At 38.0% G+C, this 15,233-nt stretch overlaps 3 protein-coding genes across 6 annotated transcripts; 1 reads left to right on the top strand and 2 right to left on the bottom strand.

Annotated features, from left to right (window-relative positions):
• The first annotated feature begins 45 nt into the window (after positions 1 to 45).
• Positions 46 to 2,242, top strand: LOC110604362 (phosducin-like protein 3). Its single transcript, XM_021742496.2, has 4 exons — positions 46 to 353; positions 589 to 732; positions 819 to 1,024; positions 1,821 to 2,242. The coding sequence occupies exons 1-4, from the start codon at positions 112 to 114 to the stop codon at positions 1,979 to 1,981; spliced, it is 753 nt and encodes a 250-aa protein (XP_021598188.1). The 5' UTR covers positions 46 to 111; the 3' UTR covers positions 1,982 to 2,242.
• Positions 2,243 to 2,778: 536 nt separating this feature from the next.
• Positions 2,779 to 6,967, bottom strand: LOC110604364 (50S ribosomal protein L13). Its single transcript, XM_021742497.2, has 6 exons — positions 6,888 to 6,967; positions 6,700 to 6,793; positions 5,028 to 5,099; positions 4,529 to 4,695; positions 4,049 to 4,160; positions 2,779 to 3,309 (listed from the first exon to the last, which is right to left on the bottom strand). Exons 2-6 carry the CDS (start codon positions 6,739 to 6,741, stop codon positions 3,088 to 3,090), a joined length of 615 nt encoding a protein of 204 aa, XP_021598189.1. The 5' UTR covers positions 6,742 to 6,793; positions 6,888 to 6,967; the 3' UTR covers positions 2,779 to 3,087.
• Positions 6,968 to 8,560: 1,593 nt separating this feature from the next.
• On the bottom strand, positions 8,561 to 10,089 carry LOC110605522 (mitochondrial pyruvate carrier 1). Of its 4 annotated transcripts, none has more exons than XM_043952808.1 (5): positions 10,039 to 10,089; positions 9,866 to 9,963; positions 9,081 to 9,201; positions 8,797 to 8,987; positions 8,561 to 8,690 (listed from the first exon to the last, which is right to left on the bottom strand). In XM_043952808.1, exons 3-5 carry the CDS (start codon positions 9,171 to 9,173, stop codon positions 8,648 to 8,650), a joined length of 327 nt encoding a protein of 108 aa, XP_043808743.1. In that variant the 5' UTR covers positions 9,174 to 9,201; positions 9,866 to 9,963; positions 10,039 to 10,089; the 3' UTR covers positions 8,561 to 8,647. The 4 variants fall into 4 exon arrangements, with proteins under 4 accessions (XP_043808743.1, XP_043808741.1, XP_021599829.1 ...); XM_043952806.1 differs by having other exon boundaries at positions 9,081 to 9,182; positions 10,039 to 10,087; XM_021744137.2 differs by lacking the exon at positions 10,039 to 10,089 and having other exon boundaries at positions 9,866 to 10,032.
• Between the last annotated feature and the right edge of the window lie 5,144 nt (positions 10,090 to 15,233).

The raw sequence follows: 15,233 nt of genomic DNA, 5'->3' as shown, positions 1-15,233 counted from the left end.
AAGCCCATACCAACGAAGGGTTAAAATGGCGAATTCAGAGATGGGCGACCGCAGCTTCATACACAGAAAAGGAAGGAAGCGAGGGCAGGAGAAAGAAGAAAGAGAAGAGTAATGGCGGACTATCACTTTGTTTACAAGGACGTGGAAGGAGCTTCGACTCAGTGGGATGATATACAGAGAAAGCTTGGGAATTTACCTCCAAAACCGCCTGCTTTCAAGCCACCATCCTTCACTCCAGCTCCAGACGAAGATTCGATTCCTAAAGATAAGTCCTGGATCGATGAAAAGACTGAAGAAGAGCTCGAAGACCTCGAAGATGATCTTAACGACGATCGATTCCTCGAAGAATACAGGTGGGTCTCTCCCTCATCGCTCAATTATCCAACTAGTGAATTGAAACTGTGATTTCTCTTTTTGTATGCTTTAAAATCGAGAAGAAAAAAAAAAAAAAAAACTAAGCACAATTTTTTATTCAGTTGAACCAATTAAAGAGAGTTGGGATTCATTCTATGTGGAAAAAGTTGCACTAGGGATTGTATTGACAGCATTTGTTCTCCTGCTTATTTGAATGGTGAAATCTGTTGATAGGAAGAAGAGGATAGCTGAGATGAGAGAAGCAGCTAAAATTTCGAGATTTGGATCAGTGATTCCAATTTCAGGTTCAGATTTTGTTAGAGAGGTGACTGAAGCTAGCCATGATGTTTGGGTTGTTGTGATTCTCTACAAAGATGGGTATTGCCTCAGACGTTATCTGTGGTTTAACATTGGATAATAGAAGTTCTATTTATGCTTGATTGTATTGCTATTTTTTGTTATAGATACCAGGAATGTGGAGTACTTCTGCGATGTCTGGAAGAGTTGGCAACAAGATATCCTGCTACAAAGTTCGTTAAGATCATATCCACAGATTGTATACCGAATTACCCAGATCGTAATCTTCCCACTTTATTGGTCTACAGTAATGGTGCAGTGAAAGCAAATTATGTGGGTTTGCATAGTTTTGGCCGGCGATGCACTCCTGAAGGTAGTTTACAGATGATCCTTTTTATGCTTTTGTGATTACTTTGTTGCTTTTATTGGCGATGTCTTGCTATCAATAATCTGTCTATCTTTTTTCCTTGTGCTGAAATGTCATTGGATCTTCTCAAGCTTACCTTACATCTCGATCGTGTTCTGCAAGAATCTCTCTCTGCAAAACTTTGTGAAGTCCATTTACAATTATACCATGATGTAAAAATAAAATGTTGCATTCTGACCTCTCTGGGATTATAAGATTCTAAATTTTCATTTTTCAACTTTCAAACTTAAATGAATTATGTTGTTTTTCAATTTTTGAATAGCAAATCAGAACTAGATGAAACATATCCTGAAGTGGAAGTTTGTGTTCATAGTTTATGCCATGTAAAATGGGCTAAAAGTTCATATGGGGATAGGTTAAGCAATTCCCTGTTGGAATGTTACATTTCTGGAGAAGTCACGGTTTCTTTTATTAAAATCCTTATTTCCCTTGCCTTTTGGCTTGTTAAGGGGGAAAAAAGGAAGGGTTTCAAGTTCTTTTGGTCGGACAGATTTCCTAAATTAACAAATGAAAGGCAGAACTTGGTGTTTCTTTACCAGTTTCTGGTTCAATTGTGGACCAAAAATGATAAATTTTTGGATGGGTACATGGCAGATTCGATATACTTTTAATTTATAATTTTCCTGATGTATATATGCTTCTTGGTTTTCCCATTTTAAACTGTCAAGATATCAGATGTTTTTCACTCTTTTAATTGTCAACCTGTTATTCTGATAAGTACTTTTTTCCCCTTAAATATCAGGTGTTGCATTAGTTCTTTGTCAATTGGGCCCTGTACTAAATGATGGTCAGAGTGGACGTGATTCATCAAGAGAGACTATCATGGAAGGAGAACGGAGGAGGCTCATAGAGAAAGTTATTAAGGAGCACGAGGATGATGATGATGGATCATCTAGTGATTAGAATTTTAGTTTTCTTTGGTTTTTTATGGCGATAGAAATTGTATTTTATGCAGACCGAGAAGTTCGTGGCTATTTGTGGATGTTTCCTCGGGTATTTTGTTTAAGGTTGTTACGATACCAGTCATTTTCCAGAAGCATGCGTCGTGGGGGTTTTGTTTTCTTTTCTTTTCTTTTCTTTTCTTTTGTATTTTTCTTGTCCTTCGGAACGCTGTATCGCAGATGCCGAAGTGGCCTCTTTAGTGCAAGCTAGCATTCTTAAAAAGAACGAATCATCTAGCACCAACTGTGGTTTCGGCGTGAAGAGGCATTATGCTGCTTCTCATCCTTTTTGGTTCTGATTCTCTCACTAAAAAAGCCTCTATGAGCTTGTAATGAGGTTCCTGCCCGCCATTCCTTTCTTATTTGCTCCTTAGATATTATACAGAAACAATAGGCTTTTTTATCATTAATCTAGAGTTAATTCTTGGGTTTTAGTAAAATGTAAAAAAAATGGCTACCCATTGTTGCCTATTTTGTACTGATTTAACTAAAAGATCTTGCTTCGCTGCCCCATCAGTAGTTAGCACCTCCTAAACAAAGATCAAGGCAAAACATTTTGTATGCGCATGGAAATATACAAATCTATAAGTATGCTGCTGGTACATAAAAGCTAACTATACATTGTCACCCACTGAGATGGTGTCTTCTTCGTCCTACAAAGATAGCCATTTGCTTGTACACTTCCAACGCAATTTATAAGTCTGCCTACCAAATTGTAAGCATAATTTATCTACATTGTGGATATAAACGATCAACCAATGAATGAAACTCAGCATTGCATTATCATGAAAAATGTTGTCCCCAGGGCAACTTCAGTGCTTCAAACATGCGTAATTTCAACTGAAACGTACATACTAAAGGTTTATAAACATAAAAGGAATTCAAGAACCAGGAGAAGAATATTTCAATTTCTAGCAGCTGGGGACATGACCATTTATAGTGATTACATACAGAATAAAAACGCATCTAATCTGAGAAACATGTATATTAGCTCTTCCCAATTTTTACCAGGTTACTCTCACTTCTACTAATTTCTTTCTGCTTTCTCCCCTATCACTTGCCCAAATTTTACTCGGTCACTTCTGCTTCAGCTTCTTTCTTTCTGCTTTTTCTCACATCATTAGCAGCATGTAATTGCTGCTGAGCTTTTTTCTGAGCTCGAACCATGGCTCGTCTAGCACGTGGCCGCATCTCTCGTACTGTTCTAGGAGGCATTACATATGGCTCAAGAGGCCGATCACCAAAGGGGTGCTCACTTCCAGCAAAAATCCTCAATTTTCTATCTCTGTCCTACATCCATTAAAAAGAAAGAAAAAAAAAAATCAATCTCCACAGCAATCTAATTCAGAAATACTCCAAACCATATAATTAGAAATTAATAAAATGGAACTTTAATGAGCAAAAGAAACTTGCAAGTTCAATTATTATACATGCAAGAAAAGGCAACAAATTCTAGGCATACAACTGAAAGAAGAAAAGGGCACCTAAGAGCATACTTTGATAGAGTCTAATCCAACAGTAAACTGTCTATTTATTTCAGAGAAAAGAGATCCATAAAAAAACATTAAGGGATATCATCTCCCGTAATTTGTATGTATCAAAATTTACTAAAGAAAAAACTAGACAAGTGAGACTTGAAATGCACGATTGTAAGTAGTGAAACCCCATATTTGGAGCTCCCAACCCAGTATGAACTAAAGGTGATGTGATTAGGAATTTTAGGATTTCAGGTTTTATGTAAATTTTCACAAAGTGCTGTTGTATTGGCCATTTTCAGAGTTTTGTTAGCTGGGCAAGGGTGGGTTCTCTTTTCGATAGGTTCTTTTTTTTTTTTTCTTACTATAAATGATTATTATTGTAGTGGAATTCTGCCAAACAACATAAATACATGACTACAGCGGAACGGGCTGCAACTTGTGGTGGGAGGTGGTGTGGTTGAACCGTTGAAGACAGAATAATAAAAAGATGAAAGAGAATACAAGAAAGATAAGGATTTCAAGTCAATGAAAATGCTTAATATAGTACTAACATCACGCAATTTATTTCTTGGAAGCATGCGCAACACTGCTTTCCGTATTACTTCTGTAGGGTCCTTTGCCATCTGATCCTTTAAGCTTCTTTCCTTGAGATGGCCCACATACCTATAGGAAACAAATAATCTCAACATCTAGACAAGATTTAATGTCAAGAAATGGATAAGATGAAGGCACTAGGTTCTTTTAATATATAAAACCACATTCAGCATTTCAGCTCATTTCAAATGGATAAAAATTAAAAACAGAAACTATCTTCAATTAGATGTAACAATTTTACTTAATCCCCCATACTTCTCTCAAAATATCATTGTTTACATATTTCGGAGACCTCGCACAAATGTTTATGTCAAGGACAAGCTTGAAATTTTCAACGGTAAGTAATAACAAAATTTGATTATTTATTTCCATACTAAATCCAGGCTACCATTATGTATTGTGTGTTCTAAGTCATAAATAGAAAAGGTGATACTTGCCCAGTATGCCAGCGATAAAACTTATCCGTCATCTTTCTCCCTGTAACACATATATCCTTTGCATTAAGCACAATGCACATATCCCCATCATCGCGATAAGGGGCATATATTGGCTTATCCTTGCCTTGAATTACTGTTGATATTTGAGATGCTAATCTTCCAAGGACCTGCAAGTAAGTGGGTACATGTTATACAAACTTCAATAGCCAAAGAAAATAGACTGTGATATCCAAAAATTTCATCTGAGCAAGACAAGTAAACAAACAAAACCAATAAAAAAAAAATAGTTACTTTAGCAAACCTTCCAGCTTCTCTCAGCTGGGTTTGCTTCACAAACAATTCATTAAATCACTCAGATTTTCATTTTCTCAAATCAGAGTTGCAGACAAGCATCATTTTTTTTCTCATTAAAAAATATTGTTAGTATAGCCAACATTTTCTAGCCTACTAGTCTATGAAATCTGACAAAAGCTAATGATGAAAAGGAGGGCAGGACTACCTGGCCTTTGGCATCAAATACTCTCCATCGCAAACCTTCCAGGTTGATACGTCTGAGGCCAGCAAGTGCTTTCTGCAAGCACACATAAAGAAGTTTCCGTTACTGATTGGAATACTCATTATGAATTAACAGGTCATACAATAATTAAACGTATACTCCCATCATCCATGCTAAAAGCACGAGCTATACAGTGAAGAATCTATCAAGCAAACATTGATATATGAGTGTGTGGTCTCTTTCAGGATTTCCTAAAATTCATATTATCTGCAGTAGTCTAAAATAGAAATGCGGGCAGTCACTGTAGCTCCTTCAACAAGTATCCCCGTACAGATATTTAACCAAATGTGAAGTTGTAGCTACGCTAGAACCAAGAGTACTTTAGTGAACTACACTGCTTTACTTGGTATGTGTGTGTAATTGTGTATGTGTATTTTATTTGACTGCTTGAAATATATAAAACGTGCATTAGCTAACCACATGGGTAATGCAGCCCCAGAGGAACAACAAGAACTAAAGCACATTCACACACACAGAGAGAACGATAAAACAAAATAAGTGATCATACACGCTTGAATAAAGAAACTAAACCATTCATCTAACCACCTGTAAAAAGTTGAAATACAACTTAGATACGACATCTGTTTCACATTTAAGAAAACAGAGGAGAAAAAGCAATTGCTCATGTAAACAAACAGGGGTAAGCAAGTTAAACCGAAAAATTCAAACCAACAATAAAAAATCAACCAGAAAAAGAAAAGGTAATAGCTGATTAATTTCAAAAGGATATATATCATTTTATTAGATGTAAATAGGCTTAAATATATAAGTATTTTTACAATATTTCACAACTCTTTAACTATAAGTTTCATAAATTTGTATTTTAACTTTTCAATATGCTAACACTTAATTTAAAAAGAAATTAAAAAAAAATCATATTTACTTTATAATAGTACCAATATATACATTTGTTTTTAATGATGTTAATTTTTTGCTAGAAAATAACATTATTGATTTTTTTTTGTAAATATAAGTTTAAATTGATTAATGTAAATTAAATCTAATTTATTTGATTACAAAACCGGTACTGTTAAACCAATCTGGAAAAATAAAAAAATAGTTAACCAACATCAATGGCGTAACTAAAGAAAGGGACATAATGTACTGGCTAACCGAACCCATCATTCTTAGTAACAAGTCATCCAGTTCGTGTAGTTATCTAGTAGAACAAGCAGAGAAAAAAGGAAAATGCACCTCCTAAACTATTAAAACCAAAAGATGACCTGAATTACAGATTCCAACAAAAGCGAGATTAATTCTTCTCTCGCCATCGATGGTCGCTTCATATACCAATGCTATCTTTCGGAGAGACATCAAGGAAAGTGAAACAAAATCTTACTTTCTTATATAAACTTTTTTAACTATTCTAAACAAATAATTGCATTAAGTTGCAAAGGATCTTATCAAACCAGAACCTGTCCCGAAAGCATCTACATCCATGGTTATACAAATGTGTGTAAATGACAACTCCTTCAGTTCATTTCACAAACACATAGCGTGCTCAAACGAAATTCTAATTTAACATGGAACTTCTTACAGAAGAGCTTTGATTTACAATCAAATGAGAGAGACGAATATGCAGAGAAATGGCTTATTCAAGATAAACAAAGAATACCTTCATGTTGCCATTAAAAGACGCAGCTGCTTGGCTTGCCATGTCTCCTCTACACAGTGAGTTATCTCGTTTCTCACCGCAAAATCATTCACCACTGTAAACATCAGAGCAAAGAGCTAACACCCGATTAAGCGATTTATGCATATACAAAATTTTAAGAAAAAAAATAGTGGATTTAACATGGGTACCTTGGGGAGTAGTAGGGTTTGTTAGCAGACAGGAGGCAGGCGAAAACTCACACTGAGGTTTACTATGGTGGAGAGCAAACCATGTGGGCTGGGTCTTGCTTGGCCCAATATAAGGCCCAACAGAAAATGTTTGTCCATTCTTTTCTACTCATTCTTGGACAATCACTTCAGTAGAGATACTATTATAGATACTATTATGATAAATATTTTTAGAAAAAATATAAAAATATATGTTGTATTTTTATCAATTTATGTGATTTAATTAAGAATTTATAGTTTAATTTTATAGCAAAATAACACATTATAATATATATTTTATATATTATTTGCAGCTGCTTGTGAGTGTGGCTGTGAGTGTAGTGGTTGATGAAGTAGCAATCATATATGAGCCTAAGGCCATTATTAATTCAAGACCCTACCCAACACCCTAGGTGATTTTTTATTCACCAAAACTAGTTTAAGTGACATCACTAAGTTCATGAAAATAAAAAGAAAAAAGTTAGAAAAATGAAATATTAAGAGTTAATTGTTCAAATAAAGCTGTATGTGTTTCTTTTTTTAATACTATGTTCAATTATATTTTTCTAATAAAAATAAGAGGTAATATATGCCACATTGTAGACTTATTTAAAGGGTGCATATACTCATGAAGTGAAATATAATATGATTAATTGTATTTCTTGTGTCTCCGAATTAAGAAAAAAAAGGCTCTATGAGATATTTACTTATATTATTTTAATTATTTTAACTGGATGGATAGTTACGTGCCCTAATTCGTTTTTATAATATATAGGTATCACATGCAACAAGTTCATATTCATTTTCTTCGGTTTAGTAGTGAAAACATTCGATAAGAAACAAGTTTGATGGGCGATGGCCAATGATTTTTCTCGTGAACTCCACGAGTAGGTTGCTGTTCTTCCTTTTAGGAAATATAATCTTCTACCCTTTCAACAAAACGTTAAACACAATTAGAATAGAGGTGAGACCAAAGATGAGGAGACCATAAAATTGATAAAAGAATATAGTCATTAAAAGAAAAAAAGAAAAGAAATGAAAAGAGAGGGATCCATAATTATAACAAAATAATTTTTATTAAATGATTTATGACACATCAATAATTTTAATAAATTTTAATTTATTAACAATGCGTAATATAAATATAATTTTAATATAAATTAAATTATAAATCTTAAAATAAGAATCTGATAAAATCTTTCCCCTGTTGATAAGATAAAAATACAGAAAGTAAATCATTAATTTTTGAAAGGTTGATGGATATATGTATTTTAACATAATTCAAAATAGAAATTTAATTTTAGAAATATTTTAATAATTTTTTAAATAATTAACAAAAGTATAAATTAAAGTACTTTCAATTTGACAGATTCAAATACTTTTTATAATTTAACACATATATATATATAAACTAGAATTGAAAACAAATTACTTTTTCTCTAATTAATCGTGGAAAATTGAGGGTGTTCCAAAAAGGAATTAATTCGTTAAATACTAGTGTGTTTTTTTCTCAATTTGAAGTTCAATTAGAAAATAATTAAATACTTATAAAATTATGAGATGGCAAAAAAAAAAAATTAAACTCTTTCTTGCAGTTTGAGAATCATTAGAAAAACCGTTTAAGATATGTGTTAGATCATTGTTACTATTATTTTAAAAAAAAAAAAAAAAGAAGCAGCATAACTTTACATTATTAGAATAAGTGGAAAAGATTGTAAGAATTACAACAGATAAACTTTGGATCACTGTCCTTTAGCTTCTTCCTCTTTCTCCTGCAGCAAGCATCTGCAAAATAGAATCCAGAAAACAATAAAGCCAGGACAGGAGTTTGACAAAGAAGCATGTCATTAATGTAATATCAGTAATTGAAACCAGAGGCTAAGTTTCCAACCTTCTAGCCTTTATCCAACGTGAAAGCTGATAAAGCTGTACCGTTTCATTGGAGACATGGCACACAAGAAGATGCAAGTTCCGAGGCTGCACCATCCAAGCAAATCTCATGAACATTGCAGAATACACACACATCACTGCAGTCATGTTGCCAGATATCATTTCTGGGGGTTTCTTTGTGTCCACAAAGGCCTGTCGAAATCCAGCAGAGAGGGTCAGTGGATCAATCAGAATTGATCTGTAGAAATTTAAAGGAAGAATATGAATATTGAAGAAGCAACGTACTGCAATTGGGAGGCTCCAGTTGAAGACAGGACCCCAAAAATGAGTTGTTTTAGGACCAATGGGACTATTCCAAAATGTCCGGAAGAATGCCATTTTTGCAAGCTAATGAAAACACAGATACCTGCATTAATTCTCAAGCATATAACGCTCAAAAGAAACAACAGTGGGTAGCAGGTGTTAAATTTGAAACAAACTTAACCGAAAACTAATTCTGAGTGTCCAAAATTTTTATAAAACCACACTCAATACATCCGTCATGTCCAAAACTAAACTGAAAGTTTGGATCAAATCTAATACATCCCAAGAATAGATTAAGAGAGTAGGGTATCCAAGACCCGTGGATATTACCCTTATTCCAAATATATTATTTTATCCCAAATCAACGTGTGATTCAACGATAGGCTTGGAAATCAACGTGTGATTCAACGATAGGCTTGGAAATTTCATGTCCTTAAGACAAGAAGACCATCAAACAATGCCCAGAACCAGTTTTAAAGTTTTCATTATTATCAAATAATTCTCCCAATATTGTTGGACAAATTGAGCCATCAAAGAAAAGGGAAAAAGAACACGAAAATTGTCAATATAGAAGCGAATAAGATTCTTCCATAACTTCTTTTCTTTGGTGTCAAAACCGCAAAATTGAGTTTTGACTTAGTGGTTTTGAAGTCGTATATAGAGCAGTAGGATCTCGAGTTTGAATCATAGTCAAAGCTAAACATATCAAAAACCACAGAATTTAAAGAATCAAATACAAACATAGAGGAAAGAATGGGAGAACTTACTGAGATGGAACCTGAAGGTGGTGACCTAGAACTTCAATGGAATCTGAAGTCTCAAAGTTACGTATACAGTGCAGAAATACTTGCCATGAGTAAGGAATCTGAAAAATTCAAAGTGCTTCTCTTTCAGAATCTGAGCAGTGACATAAGGTATTATTAGGCTTGTTCTATCTTACCAGGCTTTTGTTCTTTGGACCAACTTGTTATTGGAGGTTTAATTGACTTTAATGTGATAAAATCATCCAATAGACGCAACCTTATGTTTGAATCAATTGCTTTTCTAACCAAGTAGAAAATGATGTTTCCTTTTGTCCTGTAGTGTATTTACCCAAAATGTAATAAGATTCTGTATTGTCTGGACTCTCTTGACTTGTGATATTGAAAGAACATGTTTAGTAGATTAGACTTACAAATGTTAAATGCAAGAAACTCACAAGGAAGCCTAAACACATGACACAAGACCTAAATCTAAAATTTGTTTTAAAATTAATTTGCTTGTTTTATTAAATAAAAATAAATAATTAAGGTTAACACATAGCCCAATAGAAGAATAAAGTCTAAAAACTCAATAGAAAGAAATTCATGATCCAAAAATTCGATTTAGATCATAACCCTAAATAAGAGTTAGAAAAGAAATTGTTATCCTACCAAAACTCAATCACAATTCTGATTTTTATCAGGATAAAACTATCGATACGTTATATAAATGATACTTAGATTTATTTCATCATCTCTTGTTTTTCTTAAATTTTTTTCATATTTTTTTGCTTACTTAAGTATCGGAGGTTTTGCCCACTAAATCACCCGATGTTTTTATTATTTTATAGATCCATATTTAAAAAAGGAATCGGTACAACATCAATAATATTAAAATAAGATAATAAAAATCTAATAATAAATAAATAAGATAAATCTAATAACAAATAAAATAAGATAATATAGTATAGATAATAAACTAGTAAATAAACATAATCTATCTGATGACCTCTGAGTTCACCTCATCCCCGTCCAGGGCCGGGCCCATGAAAATAGCCCATTGCTTGGAGATCCTCAAGCCACTCACACCAGCTGGGTCCAGTCCAGTAAGTCTCACGACCGGGTTTATCTGGCCCTCTCCACCGGGCCGGCCTCGTCGTCCCTGCACCTTGGGCCGGTCCCATTTAGGCCCTGCTTTGTCCCTATTCACCGGTCCAGCCCAGAACCCGAAAGAGGATCCATCCATCCATCTTGCAGACCCGTTTACCCGCGCCCTGAGAGAATCAGAGGCCGTTACGCATGGGGCAGAGATTTGATTCCCTCGTACGTCCGTATCAGCGTGGCAGGGACAGGTGGTCTACTGATATTCGTTCTATTGGCACGTCACTAGCCGACAAAAGGAAACCTATAAAAGGAGAAATACTCTCTTCTAGGTTTAAGCTTTTTCTAAGTTTTACAGAGCCCATTGTAAAAACCCTATTTCTCTGGATCTCAGATCATCAATTGGCGCCGTCTGTGGGAAACGAAGGAGATCTTTTCATCACCGGAGTTCCACTCTTAACAAAACCCACTGAGATCCACGATGGCTAATCACAACGAAAACAACCTTAACATCCCAAATGACCTAAGCTCTGCCCAAGAAGGGCAGCAGTTCTCCTTTTCTAGCCCTACGACATTAAACAACCAAACACCCATTCCTCTCAATCCTTCGCCAAGTCTGGCAGGGGATGCTCCCACCGCTACCTTATCCAACCAGAACCTTCAAACCATGGTCCTCCAACTACAGAATACCGCCCACTGGTTGGGGCAGATAATGCAACAAAGGGGCCTCAGCACCCCTATAAATACACTCCCAGTGGTAGAAGAACCCCAAACCAATGAGCCCCGACCTACCCCTGATCGCCTTCAAACCAGCAGCCGCGGCACTGGGGAAAGGGAGAGAAGAGCAGGTGAAGAGGAAGAGCCGGAGGCCCGAGCCCACGGAAGAAGGGCGAGGGAGATGATAGAAAATGAGGAGGCTGACAACTATTCCGCTGGGACAACCAGGTGGACCAGGAGTGAAGCAAAGGAAGAGGAGTATCGCCTGGAGAAAAAGCCCAGGCCGGAAGATGAAGATGTGGGCCAAAAACTGCAGAAGTTGAGAGAGCAGCTTTTGGTCGAGCTGGGAAAGAAAGATCAAAGCCAAACCTTCCTGCCCACTTCTTCGCCTTTCTCGAAGAGGGTACAGCAGAAAACTGTCCCTAAGAAGTTTATGATGCCATCAATGGCAGCCTATGACGGAGCTGGTAACCCAAGGGAGCACGTCATGAATTACAAGACCTTCATGGAATTGCAAACTTTATCGGATGCCTTGATGTGCAAGGTATTCCCAACGACGCTGTCAGGGCCAGCACGAGCGTGGTTCAACAGCCTAGAGACGGGAAGCATTGGGAGTTTTGGAGACCTAGCCACTCGTTTCATTAGCCGGTTCATCGCCGGGGTGCCAGCGGATAGGAAGACGAGTTATCTGGAAACAGTAAGGCAAAGACGGGAGGAATCGCTTAGAGAGTACGTAGCTCATTTCAATACAGAAGCCTTGCAGATTCCCGAGCTCGATGAAGGAAGGGCAGTGGAGGCCATGCAGAAGGGGACGACCTCCGCCGAGTTTTTCGGTTCATTAAGCAGGAAGCCTCCGACTTCACTGGCCGAGCTAATGAAGAGGGCTGAGAAGTATATAAGACAGGATGATGCTCTGGTGACAAGCCGATTTGCCAAAGGAGCGGCAGGCAAGGAAAAAGCCCCGGAGGAAAGAAGATCGGAGAAGCATGAAAAGAAACATGGCAAAAGATCTGAGCCTTACAGACAGCCTTGGGAGCGAAGGGACCAAAGACCTTTTCCCCCTCGGTCCTCAGAACAAAGGCCACTCCCTTCATGGGTTCCGGAGAAGCCGACCCCACTTAATGCCTCTAGAGCCGAAGTGCTCGTAGCTGTCCAGGACAAAGAATTCTTGCAATGGCCCAAGTCCCTGAAAGCGGAAGCCGACCAGCGAAATCTTGACAAATATTGTCAGTTCCACCGAACTCATGGTCATGACACCAACAACTTTTTCCAGTTGATTGCGGAGATTGAGAGGTTGATAAAGAGAGGGCACCTAAAGAACTTTGTAAAGAAACCGGAAGGACAGAGACCTCAACCCAATCTGGCAGCCCAAACGCCGAGAAGAACAGGAGCTAACACTGTGAATGACGGGTCCAATGGAACTATCAACATGATCGTAGGAGGCACGGGAGGTCGGATGAGCCGAAGGGGGAAAAAGAGAAGCAGAGAAGGAGAAACTAGCAGTGCTGAGGTCATGCAAATCATTGAACACTCTTCAACAACCATCACTTTCTCCTCGGAGGACGCTCAGGATGTTCAGATGCCTCACGATGACGCCCTTGTCATTGAAGCTGTTATTCACAACTACCGGGTGAGGAAAATCTTGGTGGATGATGGAAGTAAGGTAAACTTGTTGCCTTATCGAGTCTTCCAGCAGATGGGAATTCTTGAAGAGCAACTGGTTCGGGATCAAGCCCCGATTAAAGGGATTGGAGGAGCACCGGTGACAGTGGAAGGGAAAGTAAAACTAGCCCTTACTTTGGGAGAGGCTCCGAGGGCTCGCACCCATTATACGGTGTTCTTGGTGGCTAAACTACCTCTGAGTTACAACGCGATTCTGGGACTACCTGTACTGTTTGACTTTGAGGCTGTCACCAGTATCAGATATCTGGCGATGAAGTTCCCAACAGAAGCAGGGGTAGGGATAGTTTGGGGAAGCCAAGAAGAAGCAAGGGCAGTATACCTGGCTACGGTGGCAGAGCCGAGCATAACAGAGGAAAGGATGGATTCAGAAGTCCTGGAGGTCCGAGATGAGAAAACAGAGGCCAGGACAGAGCCGGTGGGGGATCTGGAGACTTTCTCCTTATCAGAAATGGAAACAGACAAAGCCTTCAGTCTCAACGCCGGCCTCACCAAGGAGCAGAAAGCCGAGGTGATGTCCTTGATTCGAGGTCATGAATCAAGCTTCGCCTGGAAGCCTTCGGACATGCCCGGAATTGACCCCGGGGTGATGACCCACAGACTGAATGTCCTCCCTGAAGCCAGACCAGTAAAGCAGAAAAAGAGGGTAGTGGGAAGGGAGAAGCAGCAGGCCACCAAGGAGAAAGTACAGAAGCTAGAGGAGGCAGGCTTTATTAGAGAAGTTATGTACCCACAGTGGTTAGCCAATCCTGTATTAGTCAAAAAAGCCAATGGCAAATATAGGATGTGCATAGACTTTACTGATCTGAATAAGGCTTGCCCTAAAGATTGTTATCCCCTCCCTGATATTAATAAAATGGTCGACTCGACGGCCGATTTTGATTACATGTCGTCTTTGGATGATGTCTGGTTATCATCAAATTCCAATGTACAGGTCAGATGAAGAAAAGACCTCATTCATAGCCGAAGATGGGACTTACTGTTACAGAGCTATGCCTTTCGGGCTGAAAAATGCTGGGGCAACTTACCAAAGACTGATGAATAAAATCTTCAAGAATCAAATTGGCAGAAACGTCGAAGTATATGTGGATGATATGGTGGTAAAAAGCCTGACTTTCCAACAGCATATGGCAGATTTGAAGGAGGTATTTGGGGTATTAGACCAGTATAGAATGAAGCTGAACCCAGCAAAGTGCGCTTTCTTCATCAGAGGAGGAAAATTCCTGGGATACATGGTGAGTGGGAAAGGCATCGAGCCCAACCCGGAGAAAGTAGATGCCATACTAAATATGTCAGAACCAACCTGTGTAAGGGACGTTCAGAAACTGACCGGAAGAATAGTGGCACTCAATCGATTCATGTCACGGTCGGCAGAAAAGTGTCTACCGTTCTTCAGAAAGTTAAGGAAAGTGCCAAACTTCGAATGGACAGAAGATTGTCGTGAAGCCTTCAAAGAACTCAAAAGTTATCTCAGCTCGCCTCATGTGCTTAGTAGTCCCATGGAAGGTGAAGAACTTCTGATATACTTGGCAGCCTCTGAACAAGCAGTTAGCGCCGTACTGGTAAGGGTGGAAGAAGGAGAGCAGAAGCCAGTTTTCTATGTCAGCAAGGTGCTTAAAGATGCCGAGGTCAGATATCTGAATATTGAGAAGATAGCGTATGCTCTACTGCTGGCAGTCCGGAAGTTTAGGGTTTACCTGGAAAGCCATCAAGGAGTGGTCATGACAGATCAACCCCTGAAGAAGATCTTACACAGGCCGGAGACTTCAGGTCGGATGTTAGCTTGGTCTGTGGAGATCAGTCCTTACTGCCTAGAGTATCGACCTCGGACAGCTATAAAATCCCAGGCCCTCGCTGATTTCATAGCGGAGTGCACATTCGATGAGAAATAAGGAGA

This window comes from Manihot esculenta, chromosome 17 (genome assembly GCF_001659605.2).
Source record: "Manihot esculenta cultivar AM560-2 chromosome 17, M.esculenta_v8, whole genome shotgun sequence".
Lineage (NCBI taxonomy): Eukaryota > Viridiplantae > Streptophyta > Magnoliopsida > Malpighiales > Euphorbiaceae > Manihot > Manihot esculenta.
The sequence above is the reverse complement of the archived record's forward strand: the minus strand, read 5'-3'. Positions and strand labels throughout refer to the sequence as shown.

Excerpts from the sequence above, each read along its gene's own strand:
- LOC110604362 (XM_021742496.2), top strand. The coding sequence starts at position 112 with ATGGCGGACTATCACTTTGTTTACAAGGACGTGGAAGGAGCTTCGACT. Across the intron at positions 354-588 it reads CGATTCCTCGAAGAATACAG|GAAGAAGAGGATAGCTGAGA; the intron begins GTGGGTCTCTCC and ends ATCTGTTGATAG. Across the intron at positions 1,025-1,820 it reads CCGGCGATGCACTCCTGAAG|GTGTTGCATTAGTTCTTTGT; the intron begins GTAGTTTACAGA and ends CTTAAATATCAG.
- LOC110604364 (XM_021742497.2), bottom strand. The coding sequence starts at position 6,741 with ATGGCAAGCCAAGCAGCTGCGTCTTTTAATGGCAACATGAAG. Across the intron at positions 4,696-5,027 it reads TATTTGATGCCAAAGGCCAG|GTCCTTGGAAGATTAGCATC; the intron begins GTAGTCCTGCCC and ends ACTTACTTGCAG. Across the intron at positions 4,161-4,528 it reads TTTTATCGCTGGCATACTGG|GTATGTGGGCCATCTCAAGG; the intron begins GCAAGTATCACC and ends TGTTTCCTATAG.
- LOC110605522 (XM_043952808.1), bottom strand. The coding sequence starts at position 9,173 with ATGGCATTCTTCCGGACATTTTGGAATAGTCCCATTGGTCCTAAAACA. Across the intron at positions 8,988-9,080 it reads ACTGGAGCCTCCCAATTGCA|GCCTTTGTGGACACAAAGAA; the intron begins GTACGTTGCTTC and ends GGATTTCGACAG. Across the intron at positions 8,691-8,796 it reads CGTTGGATAAAGGCTAGAAG|ATGCTTGCTGCAGGAGAAAG; the intron begins GTTGGAAACTTA and ends TCTATTTTGCAG.